Source organism: Oryza sativa, chromosome 1 (genome assembly GCF_034140825.1).
Source record: "Oryza sativa Japonica Group chromosome 1, ASM3414082v1".
NCBI lineage: Eukaryota > Viridiplantae > Streptophyta > Magnoliopsida > Poales > Poaceae > Oryza > Oryza sativa.
The window spans coordinates 30,308,765-30,332,064 of NC_089035.1; the positions used below are offsets into that span (position 1 = coordinate 30,308,765).

The window sequence follows — 23,300 nt, forward strand, 5'->3', positions numbered from 1 at the left end:
TCTGTTCCTTTTTTTTTCTTTGCTGGACTCGAGTTTCTCGCAAAGAGGGCCTACTTGTGCCTCGTTACACCCTTTATCCCTGTTTGCGTCTTTGCTATGGTTAGTTTGGTCGTCACGTTGTGTAAAAGCCCTCAAATTTCGTTAAGGATTTTGCACGTTCGTGAAAAATTCAAATTTTGACAACTTACGAGTCGTAGGGCAATAGATGAGGCCTTAGTAGCTCATACCAGGGATTGCAAAACCGTGTGGTTATCACGTGGTTAACCTTCTCAGTTTTTAAACCATGGTATACCTCAAAATAACCGCTAAATCGTAGGGTAACGGTAACCCCCGCCCAAAACGGTTTGGTAAACCCTGACAGTACTATAGGTCAATAGGATGAAATATCCATACAATTAATCACTCACTAATGCTATATTATTATCATCCATTTTAAAAAAATACTCTCATACTATTTTTATTTTAAATATAATAAGAAACTATATATGTTCTCATGGTCTTTCATATTGTTAGAGATTACCCAAGAAAGTAAAAGCAGCGCATACTTTTGATGAAGGGAATTGCAACGGGTAACTGGTATAACTGTTTCAACATCTAAAACACACAAAGTACTAGCTTTGCCGAAATTTGGCTTGAAATTGAAGTACACAATCGACAAATTAATTGGCAACACGGACATTTTTTTGGGCGTTTTGCCAAACACTGACCTAGGGACGGAGAGTGACACGAAAGGAAACTTGTTATTTTTGCCAAAAGTGAGCAAACCTAGCTAATGTCACCATATATATCAGTCGTCCCTCCGCCAAATTTTTTGAAGGGATTTCTTTTTTTGAAGGGAATCCCTCCGCCAAATTGAGTCTAACTCTAAGAAATTAATTAAAATCAGTAGGCAAACATTAACAACATATAAGTATAACCCGCTTCAAATAACTGAACCGTACAGCCCATACAATAACTAGAGCTGCACATCAAGCTAAGCCACAGCTGGGCCGGCAAAGCATATCCTAGCTTAATTAAGGTCTGGGTGACTGATCCCGGCGACGAAAAAGCGGCCGGAGGCGGCGTCCTGCGCGGCGTAGTAGACAGTGCCGGGGCACACGTGGTTGTGGATCCCCTCGTACATCGTCACCACGTACCGCGGGTCGTTCTTGTCTCTCTCCACCCTCTTCTTCACGTTGCACCCCTCCGTCGAGCACCGGTAGTAGTTCCTGCAATAGATTCAAGTCACCATGAAATTAAATTAGTACTCTTTCGTAACAAAATATAAATATTTTTAAACTCTAATACGGTCTCTGAGATCATACTTTAACCAATGACCAAACATTATTATAATAGTTTAAAATAAACAATATTAAGATGTTTAAATAAAAAGAGTAACATATTATAGTTTGTTGAATGATAAATCTATACTAGTAACATCAATTTTATATGATTGATATTTTTTATATTTTTGCTATTACTAGAAAAAATGCCCGTGTGTTGCAATAGGTGAAGTCTATTTTAATCTTATTATTGTTATATGGTTTAATTAAGATAAAATTCATTGTGTGAGTTCGCTTAGATATATACTTTTTTAGAAAATCATGAGCCGCAGTTAGTAGTCTGATCGTCTCAAGTTAGCATGCGAGTTTTTTTAAACAGATTTCTTATATGATTCTTTCTGTATTACTAAAAGTGTATGATCTTCAAAACCGACTCAAATACAGATATGTATTTTCAAAAGCAACCGAACTTAAAAACCAACTCATACACGAATGACGTACCAAAATACCTGCAAAAACATCTTCAATTTTTATAATAGTAGAGAATGGTTAAAATTTAAAATGTTTGACTTGTTATTATGCTAAAAATATTTATATTTTGGGACGGAGGGATTACTACATATTATGCATATGCCTAGACTGAACTGAATTGATTCCGTAGGCTAAGCTGTTGATAATTGGTACTACTCCTCATTATAGTATGCATTATAGTATGGTTATTATTGTTAGCTAGGCAGTACAGTACGTAGCATTTTGTACCTCGGATTAGGGCTGTTCTTAACGGACTTTTTCCCGTACTTCCTCCACTTATACCCGTCGTCGAGTATCTCATCGTCCGACCTCGTCCGGAATGCGATCTTGTCCGTCGTCGTCCGATCTCTTCCCTCGCCGGCCACGGCCGCCGCCGCCGCAGCCACGCTCCTGAGATGTCGTTGTTAAGTTCCCCAATCCGATATTCGATCAAAAAAATCCGCACTCCGATCGAGCAAAAATTAATTTTACACGCGCCCATACAGCAAATGGAACATGTACGCGTGTGGCGTGGCTAAGAAGCGCACCTCGGATAGCCGCCGGCGGCGGCAACAGCATCCGGCACGACCGGTTCAGCGGGGGCCATCGCCGGCGCCGGCGTCACGTACGACGCGCTGGGCACAGCCGCTGGTGGTGGCGCCGGAACGCCCTGATCGTCGGACAGGTAGTCGAGGAGGTCGAGATGCTGCTGCCTAAACGCCGCGCCGAAGGTGGGAGCAACGTACGAGGCGGCGCCGTAGCCGCTGCCGGAGCCGGAGCCGGAGGCGCCGCCACCGTGCGGCGCCGCGGAGGGGCGGCGCGCCATCCAGCTGCCGCTGAAGACGGCGTCGTACTCGGCGTGCGAGCCGTGGCGGCAAAAATTGAAGGGTGTGCTTGCTCCCGCAGCCGCCGCCGCCATGTACATCGGTACACGTGCATGTGGGTTGGCCGACTCTCTTACGTGACACGCGCCGAAGAGCCGTCTACTTATAGAGCGCGTGGGCGGGCGGGCGACGTCGGTGGGCTTCGCACCGAGCTTCCTGGCTCGAGTCGTTGGATGAAGCTTCGGCGCGCGCGACCGTGCGCGAGCCGCCCCGTTTCGAATTGTTTTGCTTTGATGCCCCGCACGGCCCTGCCACTTACAGCAACTTGGGGTGTGTCATGACATGGACTCGTGGACGTCGCCTTTTGCCTATTTGCCTTTGGTATTTGCCCTCGTGTGGTAAGGTGTTTTGGACTTTGGGGGCGGCGTGGGGCTGGGATGATGGGATCCGGGGCCAGTGGAGCCACGAAAGTTGCAGTAAATCCTAGTAGTTCCCACTGTTCCTGAATTTATGCATGTCTAGCTTAACAAGTACTCTCTGTATATGGCTTAACAAGTACTCTCTGTTTCAGGTTATAAGATGTTTTGACTTTGGTCAAAGTCAAACTACTTCAAATTTAACTAGGTTTATGCATAAATATAGTAATATTTATAAATAGTTTCATTAAATTAATAATTGAATATATTTTCATAATAAATTTGTGTTGAGCTAAAAATATTATTATTATTTTCTACAAATTTGAAACAGTTTGACTTGAACCAAAGTTAAAACGTCTTATAATTTGAAAGGGAGGGAGTATTAAGGTTAAAGGGTAAGATTCTCACCATTTCAGCGGTCGAAATTCGAATTTTAAATTGCTTGAATTCCTTAAGATTTTAAAATCAAATATGATTATCATTGGGGTTTATAGGCCTACGCTTACTCCATTATAAGCATGTTGCTTCTCCCCTCTTAATTGTCATTTATCATCGATATATTTTAGATGAACCTTTCTTTTTTGAAAATTCCATATTTTTGTTATTTTGAAGATGGGCCAATAATGTTGTATACGAAATAAGCTATACTATATTCATCTCAGAATATAACAACTTTTAGATATGCATATGGACATATTCTTATCTAGTCAGAAGTTGTTTTATTTTGGGACAAATGTAATATTTGTCAAGAAAAATGAATGATAGTATGCCAAATATAATTTTATTTTAAAACATATTAATTGCACGTAGAACTGTGTGAAAAAATTGCTAGTTATAGTTTATCTATCTATTATATTATTAAAAACAGCTTTGAAAGAAGGCACCACGTTCGCTGTAGGGGATAGAAATTTTCACATTAATCGGAAAAAAAGAAAAGAAGAGTCCAAGTAAAAATACATTTAAAAATAGCTGAAATTCGGAATTAAAAATAAGCAACATTGAAAGAAGAGCCCATATAAGAACCCAATACAAGATTAATCAAAATTCAAAATAAAAATAAAATGAAAGAAAAAATTAGAAAAGAAAATAAGAGTCCAAGTAGGAATACAATTTAAAAATAACTGAAGGAGGCACCACGTTCATTGTGAGGGCTAGAAATTCCCATATTAATCGGAGAAAAATAAAAGGAGAGTTCAAGTAGAAATACAATTTAAAAAAAATACTGAAATTCGAAACTAAAAATAAGCAATATTGAAATAAGAGTCATATAAGAACCCTATACAAGATTAATTAAAATTCATAATAAAAAATAAAATAGTATCCAAAATTAGAAAAATTAAAAGAGTGTTCAAGTAGGAATACAATTTTGAAAAAACTGAAATTTAAAAATAAAAATAAAAAAATTAAATGAATACTATACGGTATTAATTAAAATTTGAAAAAAAACATAAATTCTGAAATTAGAAAAAGAAAAGACCATCCAAAATACATGACAAGATAATTTAAGTTACAGGTCTATAAAGGAGTAGAGTGGTGGCGGTTGATACAACATATAAAAACTGTTAATAAAACACAAAATAGAATCCTAATAACAATTAAAAGTATGGACGACAAGCAGGCCATGAAGCAAACGGGCAAGGCGGTTGCCGGGACTTCTAGAAAGTAAAAAAAATATAATCATATTCGATTTTTAAAATCTCAATGATAATAAAGAGGAGAAGCAACAGGCGGGGTGTATAGGAGTATAGTTGCAGAGCCGCCGACCGTTGGCGGGACTTCTAGAAAATAAAAAATGAATTCCAACGTTAGTTATGTTCGACTTTTAGAATCCCCATGACAATAAAGAGTAGGCGGTGGATAGGCCGTAGAGGAGTATAGTGGCATCGTTTAACGAGACTTCTAAAAATTATAAAAAATGAAACCCAACAAGATAATAAACTCTAAAAACTACAAGGTCCAATTTTTAAAGGTTCAAAACTTCTAAAAAGTAAAAAAAAAATTATAATCATGTTCGATTTTAAAATCTCAATAACAATAAAGAATGGAGGCAACGGGTGAGCCATAAAGGAGTATAAAGGCAAAGCCGCTGATGGTTTGGCGGGACTTTTAGAAAGTAAAAAATGAACCCGAACGACAATTATGTTCGATTTTTAAAATCCCAATAACAATAAAGAGAAAAGGCAGTGGACGAGCAGTAGAGGAGTATAATAGCAGTGTTTGACATGACTTCTGGAAACTATAAAAATGGAACCCAACGAGACAATAAACTCTAGAAACTATAAGATCCAATTTTTAAAGATTTCAAGGAGAATGAATAGAAATAGTGGTAGATCGAGAGAAAATAAAGAAGGATATAACATAATTAAAGGGTAGTAGCTGGTGTGACTTTTAAAAACTATATAATTAGAAATACGGGGATGATAAGATTTGGTCTTTCAAAGTCTTAAGATAACGAGATAGCTATTTTAATAAATTTTAAGTAAAATCATACAGAAAAATATATGATTTTGTTTGGATGCTAGCCGCGCAATTGCGCGGGCCACCCACAGCTAGTTGCATTTATACCAAAATTATTTATACTGCTCACACACCCATAAGAAACAATTTGATATCCGTTTCGGTTGTTGTTTTGGCGAAGCCCATGAATCCGATGTCAATTTGACAAAGCCCACCGAAACTGATTACAAATAGTTTTTTTTTTAAAAAAAAACTCCACACTTACCGGGTTTTTTTTCACTATTTGTCAAGTAAAACAGTAAAAAATAACTTCACATTTACGGATGAAAAATAGTAAAAAGGAACTCCGCATTGTAGAAAAACGTACTTAAACTACCTCCGTCCTATAAAGAGTGTAGTTTTACACTGTTCATATTCAATATATGACTGTCCTTCTTATTTGAAAATTTTGGTATAATTAGTATTTATTATTATTATTAGATGATAAAACATAAATAATATTTTATGTGTGATTGATTTTTTTCATAATTTTTTTAAATAAGACGAACTGTCAAACGTTGAATACAGAAATCCAAATCCATAGCCACACTTATATTGTAACGGAGGTAGTATTGAGCTTCTGATCAATTACCCCGGCCCTTCTTTCAGGTCGCTGTCACCAAGAATGAAAATTTACATCTGCTGCATAGGAGTACATAAAGTCATCGACTCATTGCTCATGTAGCCGGTTTTGCTGAGACGTATGCATGGTCCGTAAGTCCGAAGCTCTGTTTAATTTAGATTTTAAGATCATCTAATTGATTATATTTAGTATTAAATTAAATAGTTCAAGAAATAAACGTGAAAAATATATTGGGAACCTAGGCTGCCGAACACAACCTAAGGCCCCGTTATTTCTCCAAACCGTTAGTTCTCTCAATTTGGAGAGACATATATTTTCGATGCACATAAAATAAGAAAATTTATTAGCATGTCACTAATTTTTTTTTTGCGGGGAAGCATGTCATTAATTAAATATTAACTAAATAAATCATGGCTTGTGGCTTGCCTGCTTGGCTGCTCCTCCTGAAGTCCTGATGCTACCGTCCGTGCCCCATGCATGAGTCCAGGACATGTGTGGCTGTCATCTGCTTGTACGAACTGTGATCAATTAATCGTTGAAAAGGAATCGATCTGTGGGATACAAAACTTGATTTGTAGTGTTCCCTAGCTGCCTTGGTAGGCACGCTGCACGCAGGACTTCAATGGTGGCAATTGGCATATTACTAGAGGAGCTTGTCTTGCCATTTCATGCATCATACTCCTATATATCCCTTTCGATACCGACTTTCGAGCATTAATTAACACTGTGGCAAATACTATAGGAGTAGCTCACAACAAATGACCTGGTTCGAATGATGCTAGCCACTCTCGATGCCGTCCCTGTCGAGTTCGCTGTGCTGCCATATATACACACCGAGTGACAGAGAGCACCGAAGCCACCATGCACTGTAGGTTTAACGCCAACCAAAGTTAATGTCGCTGGAACCAGCCAGGAACACAGGTTGGACAACACATGCATGCACAACACTGGAACTGCATGAGTATTGCAATTGCCACAGTAATTAACAACCAGCCAAATCGTGTTTCTAGAATAGTAGTATACGTCGAATACGTACGTAGCTGTAGTTACCACCTTTCACTTGAGCTGATCATATTTTGTTCTTGTCTGTAACCTCGCTGTCTCCTCACCGACGTCTAGGATTAGTCGTCCTAGTGATCCAAGCACGAGGAGTGGCGGCCAATACTCCAGCTCAAAACATTGCATTTTGCAACCTGCAGCTACTGTCTCAATGTATCTGTAGTTTTCAGAGATTAATTTTCCTCCCCCCTTCACTATCCACGTACATCTGCGGATATAATCTGGTGGCCACAAAAGCGTCGAGCAGAGATTAATTAAAGAGTTGATTGTTATACTACTTTGAACTCGTTACACGTGGCAATCAGGGGAGATGCATGCCGGCATACTATTCTGGAGCACGCGGTTAACATGCGCTGAAGTTCTTTTGACATAACATGGGCTGAAGTTGACTTGGAACAAATTCAACACCACGAAAAATTCGCATGTAGTAGGGTATGTTTAGTTCATGTGAAAATTGAAAGTTTGGTTGAAATTGAAACGATGTGATGAAAAAGTTAGAAGTTTGTGTGTATAGAAAAAAATTGATGTAATGAAAAAGGCAAAATCTAATTCGCGCGCGCTCTCTGTTTTGCCTTATCCCGCGACACGCTCATCGGCCGTCTGACCCCACAAGCACTGGTGCGTCTGTACATGGCCTGGTGATTCACGGACGTGGCATCATCCAGAGAAATCCAAATTGAAAGCCATGTGATGCTCTACGCTACGCCGGCTTCAAAAATGATTCTCTTAAACTAATCATCCGATCTACGATCCGATTAAACCGGTGTGTTCGTAAGAATTGAATCTTTATAACAAGATCTCACATGATTATATTTTGATGAAAAATTAAAAATTACTTTTATAATATATCTAAATTACTTTTAGATTTCACTAAATTACTTATTAGACCCATAAAAGTAAATTCAATAAAGCCTAAAAGTAATTTACATATATTATAGAAGTAACTTAGAAAAAAAAAGAAAGTAACTTTATCACGACATTAAAAGTAAATCCGTTATGGAGGTAAAAACATGAGTCTATATAGAAATTAAATTTAATCAGCACAATTTACATCATTAACTAAAAATGATTATGAAATAAACAACTCACAACATGAATTATAGATTTCTTTTAATGCCATAACAAGTTACATCACTTTTGTTTTAAGTTCTATAATATAGGTAAATTACTTTCAATCTTTATTAAATTACTTTTATGACTAAGAAGTAATTTAATGAAATCTAAAAGTAATTTAGATATATGATAAAAGTAATTTCTATTTTTTCATAAAAATATAGTCATGTGAGATTTTATTATAAAGATTTAATTGTTATGAACAGAATGGTGTAATCGAATCGTAAATCGGATGGGTAATCTAAGAGAAAATTCCATAAGAAGAAAAAAATACAAGCACTTTTGAGTATACTAGTAGCAACTAGATATGAGATTGAGGTAGCTAGTTATGACCATACAGAGAACGGTCTCGTTATAGACACGTCCAATAAAAAAGTTGGAGGTTTAAAGAAAAATTTTAGAAAGTAAACTTGGCCTAAAAGGTTATCCTTCCGGCCACTACTTTTGCAGAAAGTTCCCATCACCACTGGCCTGGCAAGATCCGGGAAGAAGGTCAAATGTCCCGATTCACAGAAGAAACATAAACTGTCTTTAGGATAGTATAACCAATGCAGAACAACGTGGCGCTGTATGAGATATATACTCCCTCCATCTTGAAGAAAAGAACAACTTTTACACGTGAACCTGAACATAGAACACTATATCCAGACTCTAAATACGAGAAAGTAGTTTTGTTGCTGGATTATATATTGACGTGGATAGTTTATTTGATGAACATGATAAATTAGTTAGTATTTAAAAAATAAACTTTATAGATGGTTTAGAATAGGTGGTCTAATCAATACAATAGAAAAATGTGTCTTATGAAATTATATTCAGAAGTATATATAGAGTAAATAATTCATGACAAATCTAGAAGCACAATTGAAAAAAGAGATAATCTATTTTATACCTCTGAGTTTGTTCGAATTCAACAGCGTGCTTTTGCTCAAAGTAGAGAGACAACACAGTTACGGAGATTTGTTTTAACACGTAGTGTCCTCGACAATAACTGGGGTGGTGTCGCACCATGATTTGTCAGCAAGAAAGTTTGTTCCCTCGTGCGATTTGAACAGCCACTCGCAAATAAGCAAACAGCGACCAACCGCCAATAACCGACCTTGCCATTCTCCTATTTACAGACAGTTAGAATGTCAAAGAAACAAGCGCATGCTGTGCCGGATTTGTTTTTAGTGCCAAATGTTTTGAGAAATTTTCACGACTTAACTGGATGGCATGAGAAACAACTACAGCATGTGCTCTCGTGCTAAAGAAAACTTTCCATCAATACGAGCAAGAGGCCTAAAATGCCATGAAAAGAAAAAACAATAACTCGCATTCTTTGGTTGCAAAGGCAATATCACGGCATCATAATGATTCAGAACACAAAGTTGAACAGTTAACAGTAAGTCATCATAAAATTCGTAACGTTTGAATATTTCAACCAGCAGTATAGCGTTCCAACTTCCAATACTACTGTAGCCAAACACCCTCCAAACAAAAGCAACGAAAATCAAATATGACTATCTCAAACAAAAATTCAACGCCTCGGAGGACAAGTTATAACTGCACGGATATAATAAGTTAAGGCCATGAGATAAACAGCAGATAGGGCATTATTCCAAATTATCAGCCTCTGTACATTCTTATTGCCCAATTGGAGGAAAAGGACTCCGCATGAGTACTCTTGGGCCAAAACAGTAGTGGCTAACTATCGTACAATGACTACAAAAGGGAGTAGAATGGCCGCATAGGAACCTTAGTGTACATCAAAGAATGCACAACATCACTTCAAAAAAATATCACAATCAGTAAGCATAACCTGCAACGGCAATAACTAGCTGCTAGCATGCACATCCACTTCTCTGTTCAGCCTCTGGAACAGGATCTGGAACAACCGTCTGGAAGTAGCTGAAGGCCAGGAAAAATGACGGTGAGTAACCAAAAAAGATCAAGCTAGATCTGTCGAAACAATGTAACGAAACCATAGCAAACACAAGAATGAAAAGGATAGGAATAGATTACAACTATCAGTATTAAAACCAACAATAGAGTTATGTGAAATGCAATGGCATGGATCAACTAGTGGAAGTTTTATCGTTTCATATTGTCTAGATATCTCTATGCCAATCTGTCCACACAGAACACAACTAATATGGTGGACAGTATTTCACTCTTAATCCTCACACATTAACAGAGACATTCTTTACTTATTTCAGTTCAGATATGCCATTGTTAGCAGCACATTTTTTGTACATAAGTTCACCGATAACAGCAACACACAAAAGGGTAGCAACAAAACATTGTATCATTTAATAATAGCCAAGCAGACATAACCTTAATAATTTAAGAACACATGACATATGAAAGTACTAGAAGTGGTGGGCAACTGGAAACGAACGGCACACACAATGATATTTAAGAACTGAAACTACCAGAAATATTTATAAAGAACATCTACACAAGCGACTAAACAAACATTAGCCCATAAGACAATAGCTGGGCGGTGGGTGAGCTGTAAAACCTACCCAACTAAGTAAAAAATAATGTGCTAAATGGGCAAAATCATCTCTAATTAAGAAAGGACCTTAATGCTTAGTTGAAAACATATAAATAAATCAAATGTAACTAAAATGCTAGTATATATAGTAAATTCTTTAACAAAATATTCAAGGAAATTCACATATGCATGACATAAGCTTACACAGTCAATGTTTTCGACAAGACAACAAAGAGAGGAAGATGATTCTACTCACATGTCCTGATCACGCTCATGCTCTAAAGCAAGCTTAGCGACAGACAAGAACGCACTGTCGACATTGCGGTCCTCTTTTGCAGAAGTTTCAAAATAAGGAATATTGCCTTTGGATGAACACCACTCCATTGCTTTTTTCTCAGAAACCTGTGTGAATAGTAAGTATGTAGTCCCACATATAGAGGCAAAAGTTGATAGTATACTTGAGAAACTCACCACTCTGCTTTTCCCTCCATCTACGTCAATCTTGTTCCCAAGTAAGATGAATGGAAAAGTTTTGGGATCTGATGGGCTAGCCTAAAAGGAAATGGAAAAGCATCATGCCAATTAAATTAGTCAATAATTTACAGGATGTTACATGAGATGGAAATGCAATATTACAGCTAATTTGATATCCAGATCAAAAGAAATAATTTAAGCATTAGTCAATTTAGAAAATTGTCCACCCAGAAGTTACATTGAAAATTTAAGTACTAAAAGGTATTATGCCAGCAAAAGTTTGTAACAACCAAAATGTACAGATAGTATCTATGCACTTGGTACATAAAACACATTCCGCAGACAAAGTGAAAAACATTAGTGCTTGGAGAAAGGAGATAGGACCGTAAAATTCTCAATGAACTCAGCAAGGACTGTAGAATTATGAAAAATCCCAACACTCAAGCCCAATGAGTTTTTTATTGAGTATTACAGGCTTATTCCTCCAAATGGTAACATCCAATTACAGGCTTACAGGTTGCACCTTCAAATAGCAACAAGCACACTTGACTCAGTTGCATAATTTGACATAAATAAATAGCTGAGAGCAAGAAGTCCATCCAAAATTATGACCTCCTGAGAAACATAGTTGTTTTTTTATTGATATCATTCTACTGATAAGGTTTGACTGATCAGAAGAAAAGTTCTTGCAGTATCATCATAGCTGCCCTTTAATACACAAATCCTTCTATGGAAATCTAAAATGAAATATGCGAAAACCTTTAGAAAATACTGGCTTTGAATTCATCAAGAATATAAGCATCAATATAATACTGCCATTCAATGATATCATTAAAGGATAAGTGGAGGTCAGGACCTCAGTATATCAGTAGTTTTCATTACTTTGAGATCTTCACACATTTGATAGTTATGCACTAAGGTGGACACCTTGCCAGTAACAATTACCAAAGATCTAAACCCTCCTCAACGCCATGCTGTCATTGGTGATCAAGTTAGGCAGCTATGGGCTAGTCAATGTTTAAGACTTCAAGGAGAAAACATAACTTGAAATTCAAAAGGTAAAGCTCATATAAACAGACTGAGTTTCTTCCTTGACGCAACACCAAAGTCATCATACGATACTGACAAGGATGAGTTTCCTTGTCTCTGAGGCGGTCACTCCGCTAGCTATATAGCTGCAGCTTATCCCCTTCTGAGATATCTGATGTCTGAGGACATGGAAGTATTTCTGGCAACTTGGACAGCTTATAATAATGTTCGTCCCGCATATCAGACAAAAGATCAGGTAAAAAATGCTATCTCAATTCATATTTAGCCCCAAGCAATCTACGTTTGTGATCTCATATATTTCGCTTCTCCGACATCTTACTTACTTTCCCCCTCATCTTTTAGCAAAAAGCCGCTCCACAGTAGTAAAGTCTCATCTTTTGTATTGGTTGAAGTGACAGTAGTCACATTGAACACTCGAATATGCTCGAAGATCTCAAATTGATCTTCCAGTTCAGAGGAGGCTGTAAGCCTGTAACCATATATAAGCAACCACGAACTATACATCAACAGAATCAATTAATTTCTTTTTGGCCTTATCTTTACCCCTCTTTTCATTAGATAGTTCCCCATTGGATGCTACCAGTGCAACATTGAGTGATTGTTCAGATCACAAGAATCGTCATCAATAGTTCAATATCAATCAATCGATGAAGAAAAGATGCACCCCATGAACTGAATCACCTGTCACTTGCGGAAATCGCTGTTGAGAGGGGGTGGGAGAGAGAGAAGCATTTTAAATGTGGAGAAATGAGCCGCCCAAACCCTCCAGGCTCCTAAAAAGCTGATCTTTTTTTTTTGAGAGAGAGAGGCAACAATGGTCTTGATTTACAGTCATGGAGGTCTGTTTACGATTGCGGTTGTTTGGTTAAATTCCTTACAATGGTCCGTTTATGGGTATGGCGATTCATTTACTGTCACAGGGTTTGTTTATCCTCCTGGTGGCTAATTTACAAGTGCAGGGTCACCAGAGCACAGGGGCACAAGCTGCACAAGGGAAGGGTGCAGTTTAGCTAGATGTTTGAGCAGACACAGCCCCCTGAGCACCCAATAGCAGAAGTATATGCTGTGTTTAGGATTATCATGCACAATCAGCAGAAGTATGCAAATATATGTCAGTTTGCATAATGAAACTGGATGTATTGTTATAGCATAAGCCATCCATAAATAATATATTCTTGGCAACTAGGATTATCATGCAGAAGCTTTGCCAGAACAAACACAGGATAAAAACAAATGTTAAGCAGCTAAGCATGAGCAACTTTCAGAAAGTTAGTGGCAACATCACACTAAGCTATCTTTTTTCGCCAGGCCATACACATCACAAAAAATCATAAATAGCTCTACAGCCATTGTCTACGACCATTGACTAAGCATCACAATGACATGAGATAATAACTTACTTGGTTGAGGAACTCATCATGCCATGTGTTGAGCGTGTCAAATGACCTGTTAGAATTGACGTCATAGACGAGCACACAACAATCTGCTCCTCTGTAAAACGCAACACCAAGACTCTGGAACCTCTCCTGCCCCGCAGTGTCCCAGATCTACAATTTAAGCAATCATGACAGTGACAACATTACAACAGTCACTCTATTTTCTCACTGCAAAAGAGCTGCTAAGGGCTAAGGGATCAAAGTCACCTGCAGAGTCACGAGCCTATCTTCAATGAGGACCTCCTTGGTGACGAAATCCGCACCAATTGTAGCTTTGTACTGCTGGCTAAACTTCTTGTGAACATATCTAACTAAAGTCAAGCATATCAAAGTGCCAACTACTGCCGTGAATCTAACATTTGATAGCAGCCACATTAAGATCCCTCATTACCTCAAAATCACACCAGAGATACTTCCCTCATTACCTCAAAATCATACCAGAGATTCAATGACACAAACGCACCAATACAAATGAAATTAGCAGCGCAGAAATGCAGCTAAGCACGATTCACAGCAAGCAATCCCAGAACGGCTCACAAATGCTTCAAAAATCGCAACGGAGCAGCACTAGGACGGGTTTGAAGAGAGAGAGAGAGAATGAATCAAGAAACGGGTAACTCCGCAGCGATCAAGCGAGATAAAGCTAAAATGCAGCAGCAAGGATACTGGTTCATAAGCGACGTCTTCCCCACCCTGCACAGATCAAACAGGGGTAAATCAAACCAGCACAGCACACCTCATACAGGTTACTGCAACCGCATCCAAATCAAGCCACTCGGGAAAAAAAAAACCACGAATCCACCGTCGCCGAGCGGAATCGAGGGGAGGAAGGGGGGGGGGGAATGGGCGCTGACCCGCTGTCGCCGAGGACGATGACCTTGAGGAGGGTCCTCCTGCGCGACGTCGACATGGATGACGGCGATCGCGATTCGATCTCCTCGCGGCCCTGTCGTCGCCGTCGTCGTCCCCTCGTCGCGAGGCGCACGAGGAGTTTGGGGGGGAGGCGAAGAAAAAAAAAAAAAGAGAATTGAAAAGAGCAAAGGGAGGCGGTGGTGGAGGATTTGATGTGTGATCTGGGATTCTTGGGTGCGGCGTGCGGCCTTTCGATTTGAAGGGGTGAAACGCTGGCTGAGGTGGCCGTGGTGTCTGAAGTCTGTGTACCCTTCGGCCTGTGTTCTAATGTCCAAATTATCGTTATTCACTCGTTTTTCACGTGTACACTTTCTAAATTGCTATATGATGTGTTTCTTAAAAAATATCCTATAATAAACAATTATATTAATATAAATTTTTAGATCTTTTAAGATAATGCTTAATTAATATGCAGTCCTGGAAACTTTTCTTCCGAACACAGCCCTCAAGTCCTGGTGAGATGGCCCGGCTCGCTGGGCCCACGGTACCACTCGGGTCTCGTCTCTCTGGGAGAAGCACTGCATTTCAAATGGGGATGTGCAAAATACTGATTCTGTGATTTTTTTTTATAGAACAATAAATAAAAGTTCTCGTGATTCTGTGATTCATGTAAGATCCTGTAAAATTCCTAAGTTCCAAAAGGAACTTGAAACTAATCTTTCAGAAGAAACTTAAAAGCTAATCTATACTCCAACATTCAAGTACCGGGTGAACATCGCAATTCGCTGCCCCAAGATCCCCGGCCAACAACCGAAAGTCGAAAAGCAACATCGAAAAGCATCGATCATTGCTGATCCAGCCTAGCCTAGCCAGTTCAGTACGAAAGTAATGATGGGTCAGGATAGAGTCTGAACGGCTCCGACCGGCAAACTGTTGAAGGATCACTCACCCAAGAAAATTGAGGAAAAGGTGTTGATCATCAATTGCTTTACTATATTATTTATGTGATAAAAAAAATATAATTATAAGTACTTTTGAATGCATAATCTAATAACATCAATTTTATGTTAAAAAACTATATCTGAATAGAGTAACTGTTGGTTGAAATCTTGTTCTAACGAAACAAAATGCATATTATATTTTGTGACAAACTCCAGAGCGCATGCAATTCGGCCCAGAAAAGGGTCTTACTCTGAGTAAATCTTGACATCCTGCAAAATGTAACTGCAGGGGTGACTTATTTTATCAGATCTTTGGAGTGAAATATACAAACGATGGTGAATTTTCACAATAGCCAATAGTCCTCAGAAGTCCACCGTGTGTCATGCCTCAAGAATGTACTGAAAGTCTGAAACCTTTGGCTTTGTATACCACCCTACCAGAGCTGACGATATACAAACAAGCAGAAATGCAAGTATACAATGCAAAAGTAGTGGTGAAAATATACAATGCGAACAGAAACCAACTTGGTCCCGTGCACCAACGTGTATTATATAAGGAAATGAAAGCGACCATCACAAACTTTTCAGCAAACACCATAAGATTGCTATGTGGATTAACATGTATATTTCAATCTTTCTGCTGCCCTATGCTAGCCTTTCTTTTCGGGCATGTACGCCTATTGTGCCCCTTTGCCGAGCAGAAACTACATGAATAAATACCTGAACTATGAACATTATCTTGTTTAACTATATAGCCAGAAGCACCAACCTCAACCTCAACGGTGGTGGATCTGGGACAGTTACGACGGTTGTGCCCCCTTTCACCACATTGGCTGCAGTGCCGAGGTTGTCGTTGACACTCATTCTCTGACTTTGGCTTTCCACATGTTCGGCTATTATGACCCTTTCCCCCACATAATCGGCATCTGAAATGCGCTCTGCCTGAAATTTCTCTCACTGTTGGGCAATAGAAGCTCCTATGACCTTCTTGCCCACATTTGCTGCAGAAGAATTTCACCCCTGCAAAGCATCAGGTGTCAAATGTTCTTCATGTGGACAAGAAGTTCCAACTTGGTAACAAGCAGAATATCCATGCAAAAGTGTACATTGAAGTAAGACTATAATCAATTCTAGTGCTACCAATTGAACTCAAGACAAAGAGAATACATAAACATGCTGGCTAACAATACAAGGACAGGAGCAGCTGGCAACAGAAATGGCCAAACTGTCTAAATGGACATACACTTCGCTAATGAGTAAATGAAAGGTAGATTTACCTTTCATGGCAATGCTTCTCTTAAGCCGATTCTCGGGATTGCTGAAGAATGCCTTTTGAGTTTCAGATGCATGCTTTCTTGCAGCAGCAGTACCTTTTGTTTTCTTCAAGTTCAGATACAAATTAAAAAAAGAGAGGGATAGTTCAGTGTCAATCAGATCATATCTAACAAGAACATATGATTACGACAGTTCTCCTTAAATCTTACTTTGATTGCAGCAACCCTTTGTGCATGCAATTTGGGGTCTTGGTGTATAATCTTCATATGCTTAGTAAACAGTCCTGTTTTAGCATTCAGACTCTGCAATTGTTATTAAGCTTTTTAAAAAGCCATAAGTAAAGATAGCAAAGCATATTGGCAGATAAGGTACAGTTTGGTATTCTGCATGTAAGAAAGCATCATCACTTACTCTTAAAGATCTGCTAATCTTCAGGGCAACTTCAGGGGATGGAGATGGGTAAGTACGCCTTGATCTTTTTGATGTGTTAATCTTTATCTCCAGTTTGTCGACTTCATCATCCTCTTTTACTTTCAAGGGAGAACTGCAAGTTGAAGAAGGGTAGGTAGCATTAAGAACAGGAATCCTAAAGTATTTTTCTCTAGCTATGTTAAAGAGCCATAAATAATTACTTCATTGGTCACAATTTTCCATAAAATTAAATGTCTACAGGAAATAGACAATTCAAATCACAATGAACATCTTAATAGCCTTCAAAGAAGTTTGCAACAACAAATCTTTCTGCAGTTACTCTAATGGGTAAAATGTCTGGCTATAACAAGCAAGTTGGTATAAGACTAAATTAAAAGATGCCGCATTCACCTGGAACGAACTTTCTCCCATGGTTGCTCATCAATAGATTCTTGCCATATAACACACTCTCCAGCACATTGCACACACTCCCTAATGCCCTGATAGACAAGCATAACAATATTTGGATAAGTATATGAAAGAACACATATATTTAGGAATATCATTTTCTTGACGCTGACTTACAGGCTACAGCATATCTGGCAGGCTCACCTTGCCATTGCACATAGGGCAGTCCAAACTGGATCTGTCTATCCCACACTGTTTGCAAGGAGTGTATCCTCTACCTCGACAGCTAGGGCAAGGCAGCTCACGATAGTATTGCCCATTTGGACCAACCCAGGACCTCAGCTTCCCCTTCTCTGCAACTGGAGCAGTATTCCTGCACCAAAAGACTACCCTTTTCAACACGCACTAACAGGGAACCGTTGAAGTCTTCCCTCAGTTCTCAAAGCTTTGATGGCACGTAATACACGATGCTCAGCTCTGTTGAAAGAATGCCATTTGCCATGGACATGATTTTCCTTCACCAAATTCCCTGTGTCTGGCAAGTTAGAAATCCTTTTTTTTTTCACCGGGTTGGCAAAGACCGACTGGAGTATATTAAGAAGGAAGAAAGAAGTTACAGATTTCATGGCACGCCAAGAGAAAAGGCGTGCTACAACAGCAACCCAGAAAGAAACCCTCTATTTACACTACGGCAAGCCCGCTTCCAGCCACGATTTCCACTCATCTTCAATTGACGCACAAAGATTCACCGGAGAGACTGCACGCCCCTCAAAGACTCATTGTGCTCTTTCCAAATTAGCCAAGTCACCAAGATGACGCCGGCATTGAAAGATCTTCTGCAGTTACAAATCCTATTTGAGAGGAAAGAAATTCAACACGCCTCTCTGTTGCAGAACTTGTACGAAAACATGCCAAGTAAGCAGCTAATTTTAGGTGTGATGTTTTATGTTTGCCACAAATTAATCCAACAAATGCATTCTCGGAAGTGATCAAAGGTGGAACCCTTTCTGAGACTGACTAGTACTCTACTTACCTCACCTAAACCTAATTCACCACTCCATAGTGGTGAAAATCAGATGGTACTCCACTATTCACGCATAGAATTGTGCAGTAGCTTACAACCTCACAACAACGCTTCATCTTCTATCTGAACTGTCTGACGATCAGCTAACACACGATCGAACAGTATGGAAGAGTAAACACGTACTGGGATGAGGTCGGGTCGACGTCTGGTCCAAGGAGGTCGGCCAAAGGATCGTAGTCGTAGTGGAGGGACTGCGGCGGCAACGCCAGGGTCAGAGCTTGGGAATGGCAGAGAACAAAAAGCTTCGAAACGGAAAAAAAAAATCACCCGAAGCAAGGGATACTCGTACCGGAGAGCTCGGAGCGCCGCTGCCGTCGGCGGACGAAGCGGCGGCGTGCCCTCGGCCGAGACGTGGTGCCGTCCGCGCCGCCCGCCCCGGGGGTCTCCACCGGGCGGCGGCCGCCGGCGCGGGGCCGCGCGCGCACGGAAGACGCAGCAGCATCCTGAACGGGAGCCGACTCGTGTGCTTGTGGAGTTGTGGTTGTGGTCTTGTGGAGCGGACGCGATGAGGTGGGCAGTGGGCTTGGTCCGTGCCAGATCGGTCGTACGGTCCCCGAGCTGCACTGGGTCTGTGGCTCGTGTTGCCGGCCCGCTCTTGTTGGGCCGCCACGGCTTTGGAGGAGCTACGGCCCACGGGCCGGCGCGTGCGCAGCTACTATGCGTGCAGAAGAGTGTGCGGTGTAGGGCGTGTAGCCTTGCAGGTGTGGTACACGGGAGTACGGGACAAATGCCCAAGAGGAGTAATCCCTCCGTTCTTATTTAAAAAATTTGTGTAAATATAAAAACTAAAAAATTGTGTTTAAATTACTTTGAATAATAAAGTATGTCACAAATAAAATATATAATAATTCTATAATATATAATAATCCCTTATATGATGGGACCGAGTAGTAAGTAGTAAGCTGTTGCGGTAGCTGACATGTGGGGCCAGCAGTACTGAGCCACCTCGCGCGGACCACGGAAGAGAATCCGGGGGAAGACGAACCGATTCCCTCGGAATGGCGGCATTGGCGGGAGAACACCGCGCCCTTCCGTCTTCCATGATATAAACCGCACACGGCACACACACGCACGTCGCCGCCGCCTGAGAAGTCGTGCCCTTCGAAGCCGCATCCATGGAACAAGAAGCCCCACCGGCGAAGAAGGCGAAGCCATCGCACCCGCAGGACGACGCCTCCGAGGAGGTTGGACCGTCTCAGCGCGCTCGATGACGGCATCGTCCGCGAGATCCTCGCGCGCCTCCCGCTCCGCGACGACGCGGTCACCACCGCGCTGTCCAGCCGCTGGCCCCGCGTCTTCTCCACGCTCCCGCGGCTCCGCCTCGGCCCGACCACGTTCAACAGCCGCGCCTCCCTCGACATCGGCTACTGCGACGACGACGACCGCTGGGTCGACGCCCTGGACCGCGTCCTCGACGGCCGCCTCTCGCCGGTCGCCGCGTTCGAGGTCGACGCCGACATGGACCTCCTGGAGGGCTACGACGACTGGTTCTACTCCTTCTTCCGCACGCTCTGCCGGAGCGGCGGCCTGCAGGAGCTCGCGGTGCGGAACAAGCACGTCCACGAGTGCTACGTCGTGCCCTCCCCGGTGTACGCCTGCGCGACGCTCACCTCGCTCGAGCTCGACGCGTGCCACCTCCGCGTGCCGGGCAAGCTCACCGGCCTGCGCGCCGTGCGCTCGCTCGTGCTCCTCCGCGTCGTCGCCACGGACGTCGGCCTCCGGCGCGTCGTCTCGCGTTGCCGGGCCGTGGAGCGGCTCGTGCTCGACGACTGCCACCGGGTGCGGAACGTCGTGATCCGCGGGTCAAGCCTCAAGCAGCTGGAGATCCACTCGTACCGTCCGCTCTGCGTCGCGCTGAAGAAGGCGCCTCACCTGGAGTCGGCGAAGCTGAGCCTCGGCTACGGCGTCGCCGAAGTTTCTTGGAGCATCTACAACAACTCCGATAGCGAGATCGAAAGCAAGCGCGGAAGTCTTCAGCTGTATGAGTTCGAGGCGCAGGAGAGGCGGGAGCAGAGGAAGACGGACGAGGCTACGAACATGGTGACATTTCTCAGCGGATTGAACTGTGCCAAAGAGCTGTATTTGTACTTGCCATATGAGTACGCCAAGGTCAGTGCTTTGCAATTGCAGGTTGTAGCTATGCTTCACCAGAAGCTCGTCTCACCTTATGATTTTTGAAACACAGTCATCTTATGATTTTTGTTTGGTCTGATTTGGTTAGATTAAATCATCACACTAAAATGACAATGAGATATTTACCATGATTGAATCATGCAAACTATGGAGCTAAATTTGGTGTGAAATGTCCTGCTATCAACGTGAAACTCTGGCATCATATTTCCAAGATATGGAAAAACAATTAGAAATTAGAAAGTCACCTCATCACTGTGATATCCTGACCCAATTAGGATGAGGCATGTGTAACCCATGAAAGCTGTGTGCGTATATTTAATACCATCTTGCTAGTTTAGTTTAGCAAGGGTGAAACCAACTTATAAGACATCTTCCCTCTAACCATATCACTACCGGGTTAACCCTTTTTATATGAAGCAAACACGAAAGCTACGTGATTCGATCATTGTGTAGATATTAAGAAATTCTGCTGACTGGCTGAGGTCAGGTTATAGTATACTCTCAATCCTTTTACTAGTATTTATCTGTTCATCACTTGTGTCATTCACTGTTTGCAATTATTTATGTTTGTAAGCATGCATAGGTTAGGAATTACAGTGATATTTGGATGAATTCATGTATTTAAACGAGTTTCCTGCTTTGAATAAATTTGGGCATAAGCTGGCGCTCTTGTTCTGTTTGCTTCTCTTATTTGCCATTAAAGATGATTTTGCATATACATTATATATATGATTGAAGTGTAACACTGTAACTTCTGTTGTTCTTAACACTTTAACAAGGTTTTAAGGAATACCAGCATCTCATTACCAATGAGGTTGCCCAAAAAATGCTACTTGCGTGGGCTGCAGAAGCTTATCCTTTATCTGAACACAACGACGGAGCCATTGCTCAAGTGGTGTCGTGCCTCCAGAACAGCTCTCCGAACCTCAAGGTTCTCGAGATCAAGAATGTAAGCACCATGCATGGAGACAAATTTCTTAACTAGTTAACTCCGCTAATTTGCATTACTTTCTTATTACTAACTCCTGTCCGTCACCGTGTTTGCTAGGATTTTTTCGATGATCGTCGCGCAAGCACTGACGTGCCGGACTTCTGGGAGAAGAACATGGGTGCAGCTGAATGTGTTCAGAATCATCTATCAACTGTCACCTTCTACCTGAACAGTGAGTGCTTCCAGGGACGCTCCTACATCGACCTCTCAAAGTTGCTGCTGATGCGAGCCAGGGCTGTCGAAAGGTTGAGCATCAAGTATCGGCGCTTGGAGGATCAGGACCGGTACTCCGCTGAGCTGGAGAGTGTCCAAAGCGAGCTCCCTCTGTGGCCTCGGGCTTCTCCGGGCGCGCTGGTGGAGATCCGCGCTGTTGACCGCCTACCTTCGTGGTATTAGATCGAGCTGCTAAAGAAGCACCTGCACCTGAAGACTTGTTCTTTTGATTACCTACTGTGTCATCAGTCATCATGGACTGATTGCACTACTGCAGTGTGCTTCGAACCACCGTATGGTTGTCACCAAAGTTCTTTCGAAGCACTGGTCTACGTCGTCAATATTACTACTATGAGCCTCTTATTAGTCACATCTTCAGGCTTTTGTGATGGCTGCCTATCAAATGAACCAAGTAACTAGAATGCTCTTTTGTGCTATCATGGCCGGCTTCTGTTGTGAGAAAACTTGGACCCAAGATGACTAAAAAATGGTTTCTTGATTGTTCTGACCATTTTCTTTGCGAGTAGTACTTTGCAAAGGTGGAGGCGTGGAGGATGGATTAGACTGTTTTCAGTGCCTTCTGAATCTGATAAAATGAGCAATTGTTGCGGATATAGGATTATCTTTGGACAGATTGAAGACCTCCGTTTCTGTTAATGGTGAGAATGAGGATGGCACGATTTTTCAATTTATTTTATAAAAGATTTAAAAAATAATTTCTCCATTTCAAAATTTTACAGGAATATACTCATCTCGTCCTACCGTAAGACGGGACATATAAATCACCTTATGATAAAGCAATCTATGTGACATGGCACCAAATGGGGAGGTGCGGCGTGGCAATTTTGTAGTCGCTCCCTTCCCAAGGATTAATCGCTTTAGGGGAGGACGATTTACCATTGGGAAGGAACCATCTGGCAATTAGGGCAGGACGATTTATTGTTGGAAAGGGTCCATCCACAAAATAGGCATGGCACGCCTCACGCATCACCAAACTTTGCATCCCTACCGCACGGGTGATTTATCGCCTGGAAAGGACCATATGCAAAATTGCCATTGCACACCCCTCCCGCGAGGTGCCACATCACATAGATTGCTCTACCGTCGGGGTGATTTATATGTCTCACCCTACGGTAGGGCGGGATGAGTATATTTTTTAAAACTTTGAAACAGTAATAAAAAAATAAAATATAAAAATATAAAAAAAATCAAGATCTCACTGGGGAACCAAGCCTGAGCATTCTATCGGGGAATAAGTTCACCGGAGGTCCCTCAATTTAACAGCGAGAT

General features: G+C 41.2%; 4 protein-coding genes across 5 annotated transcripts; 1 reads left to right on the forward strand and 3 right to left on the reverse strand.

Annotated features, from left to right (window-relative positions):
• Positions 1 to 616: 616 nt before the first annotated feature.
• Positions 617 to 2,731, reverse strand: LOC4325945 (WRKY transcription factor 23). Its single transcript, XM_015780164.3, has 3 exons — positions 2,321 to 2,731; positions 2,022 to 2,183; positions 617 to 1,208 (listed from the first exon to the last, which is right to left on the reverse strand). The coding sequence occupies exons 1-3, from the start codon at positions 2,695 to 2,697 to the stop codon at positions 1,010 to 1,012; spliced, it is 738 nt and encodes a 245-aa protein (XP_015635650.1). The 5' UTR covers positions 2,698 to 2,731; the 3' UTR covers positions 617 to 1,009.
• Positions 2,732 to 9,835: 7,104 nt separating this feature from the next.
• On the reverse strand, positions 9,836 to 14,850 carry LOC4325946 (ras-related protein Rab7). Its single transcript, XM_015776901.3, has 7 exons — positions 14,557 to 14,850; positions 14,369 to 14,395; positions 13,910 to 14,009; positions 13,667 to 13,813; positions 11,214 to 11,294; positions 10,999 to 11,144; positions 9,836 to 10,153 (listed from the first exon to the last, which is right to left on the reverse strand). The coding sequence occupies exons 1-7, from the start codon at positions 14,610 to 14,612 to the stop codon at positions 10,087 to 10,089; spliced, it is 624 nt and encodes a 207-aa protein (XP_015632387.1). The 5' UTR covers positions 14,613 to 14,850; the 3' UTR covers positions 9,836 to 10,086.
• A 1,097-nt stretch (positions 14,851 to 15,947) lies between these two features.
• LOC4325947 (branchpoint-bridging protein) lies at positions 15,948 to 19,134 on the reverse strand. Of its 2 annotated transcripts, none has more exons than XM_015794207.3 (8): positions 18,963 to 19,134; positions 18,797 to 18,864; positions 17,794 to 17,962; positions 17,593 to 17,681; positions 17,182 to 17,314; positions 16,980 to 17,072; positions 16,773 to 16,875; positions 15,948 to 16,496 (listed from the first exon to the last, which is right to left on the reverse strand). In XM_015794207.3, exons 1-8 carry the CDS (start codon positions 19,113 to 19,115, stop codon positions 16,450 to 16,452), a joined length of 855 nt encoding a protein of 284 aa, XP_015649693.1. In that variant the 5' UTR covers positions 19,116 to 19,134; the 3' UTR covers positions 15,948 to 16,449. The 2 variants fall into 2 exon arrangements, with proteins under 2 accessions (XP_015649693.1, XP_025876276.1); XM_026020491.2 differs by having other exon boundaries at positions 15,948 to 16,515.
• Positions 19,135 to 19,178: 44 nt separating this feature from the next.
• LOC107281060 (F-box/FBD/LRR-repeat protein At5g56420-like) lies at positions 19,179 to 20,851 on the forward strand. Its single transcript, XM_026024318.1, has 2 exons — positions 19,179 to 19,199; positions 19,799 to 20,851. The coding sequence occupies exons 1-2, from the start codon at positions 19,179 to 19,181 to the stop codon at positions 20,849 to 20,851; spliced, it is 1,074 nt and encodes a 357-aa protein (XP_025880103.1).
• The last annotated feature ends 2,449 nt before the right edge of the window (positions 20,852 to 23,300 follow it).